The sequence below is a fragment of the Cyprinus carpio genome, chromosome B15 (assembly GCF_018340385.1).
Source record: "Cyprinus carpio isolate SPL01 chromosome B15, ASM1834038v1, whole genome shotgun sequence".
In the NCBI taxonomy this organism is placed as follows: domain Eukaryota; kingdom Metazoa; phylum Chordata; class Actinopteri; order Cypriniformes; family Cyprinidae; genus Cyprinus; species Cyprinus carpio.
The window spans coordinates 25,916,440-25,934,463 of NC_056611.1; the positions used below are offsets into that span (position 1 = coordinate 25,916,440).

At 31.1% G+C, this 18,024-nt stretch overlaps 1 protein-coding gene across 1 annotated transcript in view; it reads right to left on the minus strand.

The window, feature by feature from the left end:
- Positions 1-2,002: 2,002 nt before the first annotated feature.
- LOC109076186 (solute carrier family 12 member 9-like) overlaps positions 2,003-18,024 on the minus strand; it is a 38,638-nt gene continuing 22,616 nt past the window's right edge. Inside the window, 6 exon segments of the mRNA XM_042740015.1 lie at positions 2,003-2,614; positions 2,616-3,276; positions 4,417-4,563; positions 5,653-5,827; positions 6,486-6,683; positions 16,913-17,038. Of these exon segments, the coding sequence (XP_042595949.1) occupies positions 2,341-2,614; positions 2,616-3,276; positions 4,417-4,563; positions 5,653-5,827; positions 6,486-6,683; positions 16,913-17,038 (1,581 nt within the window). The 3' untranslated portion in view covers positions 2,003-2,340.

Here is an 18,024-nt window from a genome sequence, read left to right on the forward strand (position 1 = left end):
TATTAATATATACATTTGTTGGTTATCATGATATATTTAACTGTTAATAAATAATATTTAATAAAAATAATAATAATACAAATCTTAATATTCAGTTATATTATGAAAAAATACCCATTCTAAAATTAAGATTTATACATTGTAATACACTGCAACTTGCTGTTATGCAAATTACTTATGCATATACTCTCTCTCTCTCTCTCTCACACACACACACACACACACACACACACACACACACACAGATCTATCTGTATTACACAGTGGCGTCAAAAACTATTTCAACACTTAAAAGTCTGTAAAATGTCACTTTATACGATTGAAAATATCAGCTCTAGTGTGGTTTCTTTGTAGGAGACCAGCACAAACACTGAGAGCCGCAGATCAGCAGCTCATCTCGAGTGTGTTTTTTTTTTTGACAATTGTTTGGTGCCTCACACTCAACACGTGTTGTACACGTGTGTGTGTGTGTGTGTGTGTGTGTGTGTGTTTGTGCTCGCAGCAAATGGCATCACAGCACTACGAAGGGTCTCCCGGCACCCGCAGCGCCATGACAACCGCTTCCATCGCCATGGTAATAAAGATGCCCTGACCCAAAGGGCCGCTGCTGCAGGAGTGGATGTGATGTGATGTCAGCGCATTCGATCATTTTAGTTCATGGACGGCGTCCAAATAAGCACTCGACCTCATTTAGCTCAGGTAAGAGTCCTTCAGCTAACAGGTTTATCTCCTCTACCCCCCTCACCCCGTTCTCATGCTCATTCCTGCCGTTTTATACTTCAGTGAATGGCTCACATTCAGATGTCTCCAATAAACAAGCCTGCAAAAACTGAGCGAGACATATTCACATAAGGTTAACTAAAACTAAAAAAACAAACTACCTGAAATAAAATAAACTTAATCTGAAATCAATTAAAATACAAAAAAAGTTAAACATTTTATTTTAGCTAGTAGCCAAGGCACAATATATAAAATTTCATTCCATACTTTGTTTTAATAAAGCACCAAAAATTACTAAAACTGAAATAAAACTAGACAGACATTTAAAAAAAGCAAAAATAAATAAAAAATAATTATGACAAAATCACATAAAATTACTAAAACTAAAATTTTAATCAAATAAAATAATTATGAAATTATTTATAAATAAACTATTTTTAGAATCATCATGACCATTTTTATTATAAACAAGCAATTTTCGACTTATATTCTCATTACTATAATTTAAAGAGAAAAGAATATAGTGATATATTCGTACATAAGTGGCATTTGTTATACGACCTTCAGTTTGTGATATGAATAAAGAAAAAAAAAGTTGTATTGTAGTATATTTTTACTGCAAAACATCTGCAATACAAATATTTTATTACAGCAATGAGAATCAAAAGTGTGAATAGTGAAAACTTGTAAAATCTCAAAAGAAAAGCATCGGATGCAATTTAAAAAAATTATTTGGAGTGAAATGTAAACAAAAAATTGTTTGTGAGACTTTACACAAATAATAAACCGTATCAGTAATGTGTCCAAATAACGTAAAACTGAGAAATAAAAAATTATTGCAATGAATACTTGCAAAATATATATATTAATATATATTAATAGAAATACATTCAATGCAACTAAACAAATAAACAACAGTCAGTAAGCAAACATTATTTTTATTCAATTATTAAACAATTACATTTTTTGAAATCCTTAAATTTTGCAGTGCTTAAAATGATTGCATATTAAAAACCATACAAACACAGAATGGAGTGTGATTTCGTACATGCGTTTGGAGGTATACTGTGTTTGTTAGTCGCATGTGTGTGTTTTTGTTCAGTTTTGTAAAAAAAAAAAGGCACATGTGACACACACACACACACACACACACACACACACACACACACACACACAAAGCACTTTGGTTTGGTGTGAATAAAACTGTAGAACTCAGTGTTACTGTTATTATTGCATCAAGTAAACAAACACACTCACAAATCTTAGTTTTTTTGCTGTAGAAATTCAAAATACTTCTGGAGTGTCTAAAAACATTGTAAAACATTACAATCGGGAAAAATATTCAGTTGCCGAGTGGCAACATTCTAGAATTCCAGGAATTCCACTTGTTACATTCTTACAATTCGAGAAAAGAAAAGGGCAAGGAGAGAGGGAAGAACCGGAGTGGAATGAGTGGAACGGGTGAACGTTTTCTCCTGATCCATAACATCTTGTGTAAATCTTCTCTCTCTTCCGAAGTGCTCAGAAAAAGTGAAAAACAATACACAGAATGCGTTTCATATGTCTTTTTTCATTTAAATTCCTCTTTTCGGAATTTAACGTACACATGATGAGGAAAGGTCAAAGGTCAGTGGTGATGACTGGCGTGACCCCGTGAATCAGGAGGGTCGGACCCAGGTACGCTGTGGTGGTGAGCAGCTCGTGATTCAGGTAGTCATGGTAACGGTGGGTGTCGGCGGGGGGGGGGGGGGGGGCAAAGTACAGGAAGCGGACGGCGGGTGGGCGGAGCGTCTGGTCCAGGATGAGTTTGTTAACTGCTTGTAAATATTCGTCTGACACTCGCGATGGTGTGTAGGGAAACTGTTCCCGAAACACTTTATCTGGCTTCGACTCCGCCCTCTTCGCTTTCCAGCTCTTCGATTTTTTCCGATCGCGTCTGCCGCTGCCAATGAAGCGCGACTTGCGAATCCCAGGGAACCGTGCTGATTTCCGCCTTCATTCGCAGTTCTTTCAAAAGATGTTTGAGTTTCTGTTCCGTCCCTTTAAGGCTCCTCCCCTCCTCCACACATAAAAAGAGGCGGAGCTTAGCTTTCTGCCACGCCCTCGTCATGTTCAAAATACACGCGAGCTGAAGCAAAAACAGCGAGCATGTGTCGACATACGCAGCGCTGTCCGGACGCAAGAGATTCACCGGCCACACATCGACGAATAAAGGCCCCTGGAGCGCCTGCGTACGATCGAACTGACCGAAATATCGCGCCAACGCTACGTTCTTCAGCATCTTCACCGCATCTGCGATGACGCACACATACTCCTGAGGCCCCATAGACTTCCCGCCCCAGGAGACTGTCCCGCCCTGGACTACGGACCTGGCCACATAGAAGTGGCGTCGCACTGGCGGGAAATGAAAGGCCGGGTCGTTTTGGTCTTCTGGGTCGACGGTTTGAGACGAGTTGTCAGAGAATTTGCAGATTGATAAAGAGGAGTCCTGCAGCTGGTCCTGAGGCGGGATATCATCATAGAAACCCAAAACCAGAGTATTGGGTCGCATACCGCCTGCGAACATAAAGAAATATGAGCAAATTAAAAATATACAAGTATAAATACATAAAAAATTATAAAAATGTAATTTATATACAAAATAAAATACTTTAAAATAAATAAAACAAATAAATATAAATAAATATAATGTAAATAAAATATACAAAATAATATTGAATAAATAAGCAAAATAAAATATATTAAATAAAATAAAATAAAATAAATCGTAATAAATAAAATTAAATATACAAAATAAAACACTTTAAAATAAATAAAACATAAATAGAAATAAATATAATATAATTTGAATAAAATATAACAATAAATAATATTGAATAAATATGCAAAAAAAAATATATTAAAATAAATAAAACAAATAAATCAAAATAAATAAAATTAAATAAATATACAAATTAAAATACTTTAAAATAAATAAAACATACATAGAAATAAATATAAGTAAATGAATAAAATATAATATATACATATTAATATATACAAATTAGTAAAAACACATATACATAATAAAAATAAAAATACAAACTAAATGTAATCAAACATAAATAAACAAATATATAACAGATAAAATAAAAATAATAAAAACAATAAATAAACCAATAAACAAGCAAATAAGTATAAAAAACATCAAAATAAATAAATGTATAATAATTAAAATATAAATTCCAGATATATTCTCTAAAAACAAGTCTCATTATGTTATAACATTTTATAAATTAAAACATCTAAAAATATTTTAAATGGACAACACGACAAATTAAGAAAATAATATCTAATTATTATTATTATTATTATTTTTGCATTATTTTATTTTTTAGATAAAATAAAAATTGTGATTAATTCACTGAGTAAAAAAAGGTTTGCATTATATATTTCTATTTTTAAATAAAATAATATTTGTGATTAATTCACTAAATAAAAAATACATTTAAAAAAAATTGCATTACATTTTTTATTACTAAATTACTGACAACAGGCATTATTACATGGGTAATATTATATAAACTATTTTTCACTAGAATTCCCGCAAAATAACCACAATATATGCTGTAACCGTGATGACTTGATGGTAAAATGTATGGTTTTGGGGATGGTGTTAGTGAACTGAGGTTTGTGTGACAGGCGTCTGTCGCTCACCGAGTCCCGATATAAACAGTAGGTGTTGAACTCCATGTCTGACAGAGTCGGCCAGCGTGAGATTAACAAACGCTTTAATATTCAAATGATCCACCAGAGACAACCAGGAGTCATACTGAGACTGCAGCGGATCTGACGGGAGAACGTCTGCGGAGAGAAACACAGACAGAGAGAGAGTTAGTGCCTCCATACAGATTAATAGAGGGAAATTTTCAGCTTAATATTCATGTAACACATGCAAAGCCTGCTGTCTATTACCACAGATCATCATTCGGCCTGCGTACTGTTCAATAACGCACAAATTTACTGAAGATTTCACTGTGTTAATCAACAGGAGGTCAGCTTGAAAACAACTCGAAATATTCCTTCAACTTCTTCAGTAAATGAATGAGACACATAAATAGAATACGTAAATATAAATATATAATATTAATAAATAACCATAAACAAATATATATTAAAAATAAATAAATAAACTTAAATATATTAAAATATATAAATAAAATAAACAAAAAACGAAATGCATAAAAATAAAGAAATAACTAAATTAAATTAAACTTAAATTAAATGTAAAATTAAATTAAATTAACTAAATTTAATTTAATTAAAATAACTACAAACGAAATAGAACAAGCATAAATAAATGTTTAAAATTAAAATAATTAAATAAATAAACATTAAATTAAATAAACAAATACATAAAATAAATATATAAAAATAAATGAATAAATAAATATAAATAAATAATAAAATACATAAAAATAAAAAATAAATACAAATAAATAAATGAAATAAGTTAGCTAGAAATATATAACAAATTAATAAATTCTAAATAAATAAACAAAAAAATAAAAAATAACATAAAAATAAAGAAATAATAAATACAAAAGAAATAGAACAAGCATAAATAAATGTTTAAATTAAAATAACTAAATAAATAAAACATACATATAATTATATAAACAAATACATAAAATAAAATCTAAAAATAAAATACATAAACATGAATAAATAAATAAATAAATAATAAAAATACACAGAAAATAAACAAATACATACAAATAAATAAATGAAATAAAATAGCTATAAATATATAGCAAATTAATAAAATCTAAATAAAATAATAATAAAATAAAAATAAAATAAATTCATAAAATACATCAAATAAATAAATATAAGAATTAAATAAATAATAATAAAAGTACTAAATATATGATCAGAAAGAGTGAGTTTTACCCAGGTCTCCGAGCTGCACGTGTCCCAGCACATAGAGGCCGCTCTTCTTGATGTCGTTGATGAACGTGATCAATCCCACGCTGCACCTGGGGTTGGACACCATCAGCAGCACCTGCGGCCTCCAGAACTTCACGTGATCCTTACGAACGTCCAGCATCAGCAGGTATTTACGCACCTGAAACCGAAACACTCAAGAGTCTGTCAAAGAACTTCAGAATGTCTTGGCTGCTTGCAGGATTAATAATTCACTAGCTAGAAATAAATAAAAACTAAAACGAAAACAAATAAATGAATGTAGCTTCATTGGGTTCAGTCTGTGGTGTAAAAAGGTCTCATTAGCAATTAAAGAAAAACATGCTTAGGTCAAAGCGTCTGAATAATTTTTGGTCCACTGTATGAAGAATATCCCAGTTTACTTTATTTTGCTATCCTCACTTACATAAATGTGTCCCTGCAGCACAAAAGCAGTCATCAGTAGCACAGGTATATTTGTAGCAATAGACAACAATACATTGTATGGGTCACAATTATACATTTCTCTTTATGTCAAAAATCATTAGGATATTAAGATAAGATCATGTTCCATGAAGATATTTTGTAAATATCCTACTGTTAAATATATCAAAACTTAATTTTTGATTAGTAATATGCATTGCTAAGAACTTCATTTGAACAACTTTTAAAGATGATTTTCTCAATATTTAGATTTTTTTGCTCCCTCAGATTCCAGATTTTCAAATAGTTGTATCTCAGACAAATATTGTCCTCCTAACAAACCACACATCAATGGAGAGATGATTTATTCAGCTTGTGCCTGGTTTAGTGGTGTGTACCTGGTGGAAGATGAGCGCCTGGCTGATGCAGCCCCAGCTGCTGACGGGACTCAGGTAGTGGATCAGCAGCAGCAGCAGCAGCATGAAGGCGATGCTCGCCGAGGCGTAGATGGCATTGATCAGGAACATCATCACGGCGCAGCCCACGATCCCCAGAACAAGAGTGTAGGTGTGTGAAGTGAATTAACTTGGGGTTGGGGATGCAGGAGACAGGGTTGTGTTATTAGATCACAAACTGAGCTGCTATACTTCTGGAGCAGATTCACCACCAGACAGAACAAGATTCATTACGCTACACAATGTTATTAAATAAATACATTTAGATATTTTAGCTGGACAACTACGCAAATTAAGTAAAAACAATAAATAAAATTAAGATAAAATTATTAAAATATTACTTTATTTTGTATTGTATTTTTATGTTTTTAATGAAAATATAACATTAATATGATATAACATTAATATAGTAATATTAATATAAATTTAAATATAATTTAGTTTTTATATTTTTTGTATTTTTTTATGTTTTTAATGTAAAGTATAACATTAATATGATATGACATTAATATGGTAATATTAATATAATTGTATTAATTTAAATATAATTTAGTTTTTGTTTTTTGTATTTTTGTGTTTTTAATGTAAAATATAACATTAATATAACATTAATATAGCAATATAAATATAATTTTATCAATTTAAATATAATTTAGTTCTTATTTTTTTGTATTTTTATTTTTAATGAAAATATCAAATTAATATGATATAACATTAATATAGTAATATTAATATAATTTTATCAATTTAAATATAATTTAGTTTTTATATTTTTTGTATTTTTGTTTTTAATGAAAATATCAAAATAATATAATATAACATTAATAGAGTAATATTAATATAATTTTATTAATTTATAATTTAGTTTTTATATTTTTTGGATTTTTATGTTTTAAATGTAAAATATAACATTAATATGATAACTTTAATATTGTAATATTAATATAATTTTATAAATTTATATGTAATTTTGTTTTTATATTTTTATGATATTATATTTCAAAATATATAAAAACAAATTATATAAATACTAATAGTATTTAGTATTATTTATATATAAATACTAATTTTATTTGTAAAAATATTATAAAATGGTGTATATACATTTTTTAAATAAAATTAAACATTACATCACATACACAGAGAGGCATTAGTGCATGGGGATTAAAATATACACCATTTTTGTTGAAATTCCAGCAAAAAATAATAGATAAATAAATAATTATTTAGAGAGAGAGAGATAATAACTCATTATAAGGTTATGATCAGAGAGAGACATCAGAGATGGTTTTGCTGAGTGACTGCTGTACAACACTGAAAATCACTGCCTGAGCGTCACAGATGTGCTAAATGCACTAATTAGCGGAACTGAACCATTATTGATGTATAATTTGCCCATTATAGTCTAACGCAGCTGAAATTACTCAATGAATGCATGTAAAACTGCTTCTGCCGCAGCTCTTCACATCTCTCATGATGGATTCAAGCAAGCGAAGGGACGAAAAGAGGAAAACCAGTCAAAAAAACTGATGTAAATAACACTTTCTATTTTTACATCTCCTTCAGAGTCATTATCACATACAGCAGAACACAGCCACAACTCAGACTGAAAATACACACACCTTACATCAATAAATGCACAGACTAAGGAATATTACAGGTATTGTAAAGTATATACATACACACATACATGTGTGAAAATTTAATATTATATTATTATGACTATTTAATTATATAATACAATATATATATATATATATATATTATATATAGATATATATATAGATAATATATATATATATTATATATATATAATATATATATATATATATATTAGATTACAATAAATATCAAGTAACATTTGATAGATTTAATATATTACATTAATTTATAGATTTGTATACAAATTAAATTTTTATATAATTAAATTATGATTATTCAATTATTTCATTATATTTTTTGTATACAAATTACTAGCATTTTATAGATAGAAAATATGAATATTTATATTTATACATATTTACATAGGATACACGTTTGTGAAAATATTTATATAATTAAATTATTATGATTATCTAATTATTTAATATATATATATATATATATATATATATATATATTATATATATTATATATAATATAATAGATAGAAAATATGAATACAAATTTTACTCTATTTTATAATACACATTTATAAAATATAACTTTTGCTCCCCAGTCATTATCTAGTTACAGTAGTAAATTGCTGCTGCTAGTACTGATAATACAAACATTCACACACACACACACACACCAAACAACTATTCTTTGTAATGTGAAATAACTTGTGTGTGTTTGATGTGTAATTACATCAGCGTTAAACACACACAGACAGACGGCAGAAACTCTAAAAGCATCTCCTGTCTCTGTCTTTCAGGTTTGAGCTTCATTAGCAGCTCGAGTCGTTTAGAGAAGTCGCTCGAGGAGGAAACGGGTCACAGTTAGGGTCGTGTGTGTGTGTGTGTGTGTCTGTGTGTGTGTGTGTGTGTGTGTGTGTGTGTGTGTGTGTGTGTGTGTGTGTAAATAACAATGAGTGTGTTTGTTGTGTTTGTTTTAATTGCAATTAGGGTGTTTTTTTTTGTTTATGTGTATTTGTGTGTGTGTGTTTTGTGTGTGTGTTTGTGTGTGTGTGTGTGTGTGTGTGTGTGTGTTTAATGGCTCTTCTGGAGGTCAGCGCTAAATGAAGCTGCGCATCTAAACAACAACATACAGACGAGAGATTGCTCACAGTTCACCTCAAAACCTCAAGAAATCAATAACGATATACATAAAAGAGAACTATTTAATGATTTTCTTACATTCTGTTATCATTTGAAATATCTTCATGACAATTAAACACATTTCGCTCTCAAATTCTCATTACTGTAATGTACTTGGGTGTACATTTTGTAATCAATTAGCATTTGAGACCATGATCTTTTAACATTTATTTTACATTCATACATTTCGGCTCAAGTGTGTTAAACAGTTAAATTCCTCCACCCATCATAATTAATTCTATTGACGTCATCAATCATTAGCTAATGTTCAATTACTAAAAACATGTGCTCCATTTAAATACAATTTCCATTGGTATATAATATAATATGCCCATGACTAGAACATGAATTATATAGAATCCCATATTTTGTGAATGTTTCTGTATTAGACGGTTTGATTGTACAATATTGATAAAGATGGGATCCTATATAATTCATGTTCTAGTCCTGGGAATATTATGAAAATTGGCTAATGATTGATGACCTAACCCTGATTTAAAAAGTGGGTGCAGGGACTGAACTGTTTAACACACCGAAGAAGGCCTTGAGCCGAAACGTTTGTGTTTTGACATTGGTGATGAATGCAAAATAAACATTAAAAAGAAGATTTTTTTGAGTGTGAATCTTAGTCTCATGTAATTTAATAGACTGCCGCACCAAAATATAATATTAAGCGATGGAAGTATCAATTAGCATAAAACTGAAATGTTATTTCTGCACCATTAGAAGCTCCAAACTGAATAAAAATGACTGTTTTCAAACAGGTTTCCCCGACACTTAGTGATAGCCCCGCCCCTAACGCACACCATTGGTTGAGCCGCAGAAAAAAAATAGGTGGTGAAATTAAGTGTTAAAATAATTACTTGAGTGTTAAAAACAAATACTTGAATATTAATTTTAATACTTAATTTTTACATTTAATTTTACATAAAGTAAGCATTAAAGTAGTCAAATGATGCGATTTCAATTTTTTCTTTCTCTTTGGAGTGTTACAAGCTCTTGGTAAATAAAGATCTGTGAAGCTGCAAAGACTAAAGTCTCAAACCCAAAGAGATATTCTTTATAAAAGTTAAGAGTCAACCACACCCTCCTAAAACGGCTCATTCTAACATGTCTATGTCATGATGTGGGAAGATTTGCATAATGCCGCCCAAATGTTTACGCAAAGAAAGAAGGCGTAACCTTTGATTCTCGCTGTTGCCGCCGGCATGGAGACGCTGTTTCATTGTGAAAGCGAAAATACTTAGTTACAACTAGAAATCAGTGGTTAAGTGGTATTTACAACACTGTTCCAGAACAGTTCAACCCAAATATTCAGATTTCTTTGAGGACTGTTTCCTGATGCTGGGAGAGAAGACTACAATGCTAGCTGTTCTGACTCACAGTCTGTAAATACATTTATTGATGTAAAGGATTTGTCACTGATGATTCAAACATGAGTTTTGAGCAGCAGCAGTTCTCAATTCCATTCCTCCCCCCTGCTCTGCACATTTGTATGTTTCTCTTATCGCTTCAGACGTTTGTTCTACTCGAATGTAAGTGCCCTGCGAAGTGGACATCACAGGATATTCCACCATGATTTTAGTTCGAAGCGAATGTATATGTTCCATTCAAAGTGCATTGAAGTGTGCGAGACGTGAATTTGAATTGTTAAATTGTTAAGTATTAAGTATTCATTTTAACACTTAATTTTTAAGCATATTAAGTGGCTAAAATATTTTAATTAAATTTTTTGTATATTAAATATTAAAATTAAGTGTTAAAATTTAGTTTTAAAATCAATAGTTAAAATAAAGTGTTAAAATATACACTTAATACTAAAGTATTGATTTTAAATTTAAATTTTTACACTTAATTTTAATACTTAATATACTTAAAATTAAATGTAAAAATTAAAAATTAAAATTAATACTTAAGTATTTATTTTAACACTTAAGTAATTATTTAACACTTAATTTCACCACTTAATGTGCTTAAAATGAAGTGTTAAAATATATACTTAATACAAAAGGGATTGCAAATTGTATTTTCATTTGCGTTTTTATGTGGATGCATAAACGGTGTCATAATCCAAATGCAATTAGAAATCTTGCATTACCATTTCCATTTTCGTTTTTTTGGTTGTTCGGGAATGTGAATTGACTGATTTATTTAGAGAGAGAAAGGTTTGTTTGTATATTTATTTTGTATTTCTTGTAATTAGTGTGTCTTTTTTATTTAGAAATATTTAAGGCCACATTTGCTTTTTCACTCTCTCTGCATCATGCATGTAACCTGCCAAAACTCAAATGGAATTGAAATTCCTTTAGCATCTGAATTTCCGATGTCTACACAGAAAGCTGTAAATCAATGTTAGGGGTGGGACTATACTATGGGGCGTGTTTGTATTAGCAGGTGACGTCACAGGCGACCGTGCCGAATGCTTTGATCAATGGAGGTAATCGGTAAAGGCTCTGCTGATTAGTTTGTGCATAATTCTGTCTTTTTTACCCCAAATGCAGCGATATCCCCTGCTAACAACGGAACGCACGATAGGTCAACATTCACTATTACCCAAACACTTTCAACCTGTCTCAACATCTCTCACCGTTTCTTTTCACTTCACTCCGATTGCAAGAATTGCAAGTAAAAGGATTGCAGATTCAAATGCACTCCACACACAAAAGGACCCACACGACTCCTCATCTTCACACCCACATCACGGATCTTTGGGCACTCACACACACACACACACACTCTCACACACACACTCACTCTCTCTCTAACCTCTCACCGACACACACACTCACACTCTCTCTCTCCCTCACACACCACACACACACACTCATCTCTCTCTCTCTCTCACTCTCTCACCCAACCACACACACACAACTCACTCCTCTCCTCTCTCTCTCTCTCTTCTCTCACCCTCTCACTCACCACACAAATCTCTCCTCTCTCTCTCTCTCACAACCCCACACACCATCCTCTCGCTCTCACTCTCTCTTCACACACACACCACACACACACACACTCAATCGCTCTCTCTCTCTCACACACACACACACACACAAACACACACACACACAAACTCTCTCGTCTCACACACACACACACAATCTCTCTCGCCTCTCCACACACTCACATCTCTCTCTCACACAACACACACCACCCAACTCGTCTCTCACACACTACACACACACTCAATCTCTCTCTCACACACACCCCAACACACTCATCTCGCTCTCCACACGGCACAATCACACACCCACCACCCACACACACCACCACACCACACAGAATCTCTCTCTCTCCCTTTTTCCAGTTTTCACCACACACCCTCTCTCACACACACACACACCCACCCACACACACCTCAACACACACCAGACACACTCACACACACTCCTTTCATTTCTCTCTCTCTCTCTCACACACACACACACAACACTCTTTTCTGTTTTCCAGCACATTTGAAATCTTTCAGTTTTTCAGTCTCGTTCACTTCCAATCTCTCTCTCACACACATCTGTTTTCCACATTCAGAATCTCATTCCAGTTTTCCCCCTCAGTCTCTTTCACTTCCATCTTTCTTCCTCCTCCTCCTCCTCTCCTCCAGCGCCGCTCGGAGCAGCAGCAGCAATTATGTTAAAAGCCAGCAGACCTGCTCTCATCCAAGTGATGTCACCCTGCTCATGTCAGCAAAAAGCAAACTTCCCGCTGCCAAAATGACCGTGCGACACACACACACACACACACACACACACATACACACACACATTGTGACACACACACACTCACACGGAGGTGTAGAAACTCTGGCGTTTCAATCAGCATCTGATTAGAGGACAGTAGAATCAGTTGAAGGGGCCATTAATCAGTTTAATTGCTTTCCTCATTTCAATCAAACAATTAACAGCGTGACGAGCAGCTCGTTTTCTGACATGAAGCTATAATAAAACAGACCGTCAGCGTCACACATGAAACTCATCAAATTGACTAACTTTTCCAGGAGAACGCACCGCATCCGTCAGGCTGCCTGTATGAGAGCTTCCAGTGCGTTTTAATGGGAAAGTCAAAAAAATAAAAATAACACAAAGGTGTACGAATGTGACTGAGTGTGCTGTAAATGTGCTCAGTTTGTTTCTTCATCAGGTTTGTAGAAATGAAGCACTGCATCAGTGTCTCAGCAATGGATGCTCTGCAGTGAATGGGTGCCGTCAGAATAAGAGCTGATAAAAACATCACAATAATCCCACACAAGTAAGTCCACCAGCACTCCAGTCCATCAGTGAACAATCTGGAGAAGACAAAAACTGAAACAAATCCAGCATTAAGACATGTTTTTAAACTCAAATAACATTTCCCTAGAGTCCTATAATCCATAATAGCGAAATTCACACTTCCTCCAGTGAAAAAGTGCATCTCCTGTTGTCTCTCACATCAAAATCCAGACACATATTTGTTCAGAGCTGTTTAAAAAAAGACGCTGCTTGATCTGTGCAGATTTCTCTCCTGATTCACACCAGAACACTTTTTCACTGGAGGAAGTGTTATTATGGATTATAGACTCTATGTATTTGAGTTAAAAACGTCTTAATGCTGGATTTGTTGAATTCAAGTCTTATTTCATTCAAGTCTAATCTAACTTTTTCTGAAATTACTCTATAAACTCTACTCAAATGCATTTTGTAACTTGAATTTAATGACATTAAAATTAAGAGCATCGAATCAACTTCACATTGATTTTTGCGTATTAATGTGCAAAAACACAAACACTTATTTTCAACATTTTTTCTTCTCAGAAATCTTTTTTTTTATATAAGTACAATGAACTTTTTGTAACATTTAAGTGAAATTTCATTTAGTAAATTTCAGTTAAAATTTAGTTTTTTCTGCAAACTTTTGCAGTCTGCATTTCCCCCCAAATCATTTGTTTAAAAAACAATATTTATGTGTTTGAAGTGAACTTTTTATTTAATTGATTTTTTTTAAATAATCAAACTTTGCTCACTTTGTGTTACTTGAATTAGAAAAATCAGAAAGATCAAATTAACTTAAATCTTTTGCATATTAATCCTGTGCAAAAATACATAAAAAAAAAACATTTACTTGAGTTCACTTAACTTTTCTATTAAGTGCAATAAACTTTCAGTAATATTTGAGTTACATTAATTCACTGCATTTAATAAATTCAGCTCTTTATAGTTTTTGCTGAATTTTTTTTGCCTAAAACATACATGTGGCATCAGCAGTTTAAGATTTCCTCACCCCTAAACAGAACACAAAAACACTCTTTTAGTCAGTTTGCTACTTAATTTATAATTTAATGTGGACCAGACTAAACAGAACACAAAAATAATTTTTTATTTTTTTTGCTACTTGTTTTATAATGGAGAAACAGCATCATATGACTGCTGTTTTCTCTCACTTCTCTCTTCTTCTCCTCTCTATTCTTCTCGCTTCATTTTGATTGTTTTTGGTTTGTGAGCTTTTTTTTGTTTTGTTTTCTTTCGTTTTTTCTTATTTTTTTTCATATTTTTATTTCGTTACATTCGAGAATCTCTTGGATTTATTGTCCTCTGTGTCTGCCAAAACCCAAACCACATCATCTGAAATCCAGGCCGACTCCAAACCGCTGGAGCCAAAGATCAGCCTTCATCCTCCAACAACCAACCGCCATGCTTCCATATCAGCATATGTGTGTGTTAAACATGGATTAGGAACACACCAGGATCAAACAACTGATATTCTCAGCAGGTCTGGAAGTCTGGATTATGTCATACCGGGATAAGATACAAAATTCCAGACACAAAAACCTTCACAAAACCAGATGTGGACCAGATTCATTTTCTCACAGTATTGCACTGATACTTCAGATCTGAATGATGACTGTATTCATATAATATCCTACAGGTCAATTAAACGAGTTTGTAATTACTGATAATTACTGACACATAGTCGTACTTTCACACTTATAAAGTCTTATGATTTCCAAAAAAAAAAAAAAAAGATTTCTGGAATTTTTTTTTACATAAATTGTTGTTAAACTATTTAATATAAATTTCATAATTTCAATTTATTAGTCTATTAAATTAAATGTATTAATTAAAATGAAATTCATAAAATTTAGTAAAATAAAATAAAATAGAATGAAATTGAATTTGGTAAGAAAAAATTATATGTATTCATGAAATGTATAATTTATCTTTTTTTTTTTTTTTTTTTTTTAAAAAGATTTTTATTAAAACATAATCCAGAAAAATAGAAAAAATAGAATAAAAATAAAACTGATTTCATAGGATCTTAAAAAAAAAAAGTCATTTTTGTTATTGGAAAACAAAAAGTAATATAGAGATATAGAGAACAGAGAAATTTTTTAACTAAATATAATATAATAAATATTTGTATAATATTTATATACATGTAATATTTGTTTTTCTTTCAACACATTGTTTTTAATTAATAAAATTTAACTATAAAACAGAATTCAGAAAAAATAAATAAGAAATAAAACTGAATTTGGTTTAAACAAAAAATAAAAATAAAAAAAGATTTGATTTGATAGAGCCCTAAAATGTACTTTTTGTTTAATCTTTTAACAAATTGATGTTAAATTGCACAGGTTTCATGATATTAATTAATTAGACATATATTTGATTAATACAATTTAATTGTATATAAAAATACAAAAAGAAAAAAAATCTATAAAACTGAATTTGTTTTTGTTTAAAAAAAAAAAGATATATATTTGATAGTTATTTGATATGTCATTTTTGTTTAATTTTTTTTTATATTTTTATTGTTTTGTGATGGTTTATTGATTTTAATTGTTTTTAATTGTTTTTAATTACTACAATTCAATCTAACCATTAAAACACAATCCAGAAAAAAAAATAATGGGTAAAAATTAAAACAGAATTTGGGAAAAATTTAATTATTTTCATGGGGACCTATTCTTATAAAAAGTCAGCACTGACCCCTAAAAGACACCTTTACAAAACTAGTTACTTTATTTATGAAATATTTTTACCTTCAAGGACGTCAACTAAGGAAAGTTTGATCCGATTTTGAGAAACTTAGAGGACAATTTTGCACTCAAAGAGGAGTGAAGTAAACACACACACACACACAGAGAGAGAGTTACACACACTAAACCAAACTGAAGCCACAAGAGGAAAACACAAAAGAAAACATACACACACGGCTCTCTTTTGCCTGATTTCCCTGTGACTGCAGGCAGCACAGTTCACTTGCTCAGATCCACACACACACACACACACACACACACACAATGCTCTCCCATGTCGCCGATAAACTCTGGAGCGGTTGGGCTAAATTAACTATGCTAATCACGGCGTGTCTCTGGGGATGTGAACACTAAATGGCTTTTAATCTAACGCGCCTCTGCAGACACAACAAACAAACAACTGACACAAGCCCCGCCTCCACCACACTCTCAGCCAATCAGCCGTGCAGAACAGCAGGACTGTTTAACCTTGACCTCTGACCTTCAGTCAACATGGATGAAGACGCACAGAAAGCAGATCTGGGTTTGGACTGGACACTAATGTTTGAGGAATATAAGAGTCACCTGAAGTTGGGTGCGGAGGCCCACTCCAGCGCCAGACAGGCCAGATCCACAGCGGCGTAAACCAGCAGGAAGAATATAGTGACGATACTCGCGATCGTGTTCAGCTTCCCGGAGAACAACACCAGCTGAGGAGAGGAAGAGAAGAAGAGACGCTCATCAGAGTGTATATTTTGATGATACTCGGGATAGTGTTCATACTAGAGCGACGCCTTAAAATCACCAGTAGAAATAGTGAAATTAAATTTAATTAAATTAAATCACATATTAAATTAAATTAAAATTACATTTTAAATTAAATTCAATTTTAAATTAAAATATTTTTTATTAAATTACATCAAATATTAAATTAAGTTAAAATTAAATTACATTTTAAATTAAATTTCATTTTAAATTAAATTTAATTTAATTTTAAATTAAATTAAAAGAAATTTTAAATAAAATTTTAAATTAAAAGAAATTTGAAACTAAGTTGAATGAAATAATAAAAAAATACTAGATGAAAAACTTCAATTAAATTAAAGTTGAAGTACTAAAATTACCTAAAAATAAAGCTAGAAATATATTTTTGAAAAACCTCATAAAAATGACGAAGTGGAGGGAGGATGGGAAGCAAATTAAACTACATGTAAATTGTCTTTTTTTAATTTTCAAAATTTAAGCAATAAAGAAAAATTACAAATGCACATAAAAATACTAAAACAACCTAAAATAAAAAAGAAAACTAAAAAATATATTTTTTAATTAAAATAAATATATTTATTTTTAAATATGAATTCAAAATATTATTAAATACTATAACAGCATAAAAATGTTAACAGTGGCCGTTAAAGTTAATGTAAATCGTGTTTTTTTGATTTTAAAAATTGTATGCAATATAGATACAGTATGGTAAAGAAAAATTAAAACTGAAAATATAAAAATAAAAAATATATAATCAAATTAATATATTTTTTTATAAATATTATTCTTTTTATCCTTCATATTTTATACAAGAAAGATGAAGTAAAAACTGGGAAATGAACATAACTAAATTAAATTAAAATAAATAAAATACTATCAATTCAAATAAGTATATTAATTTATAAATGTACATTTAAAACGTTAATAAATA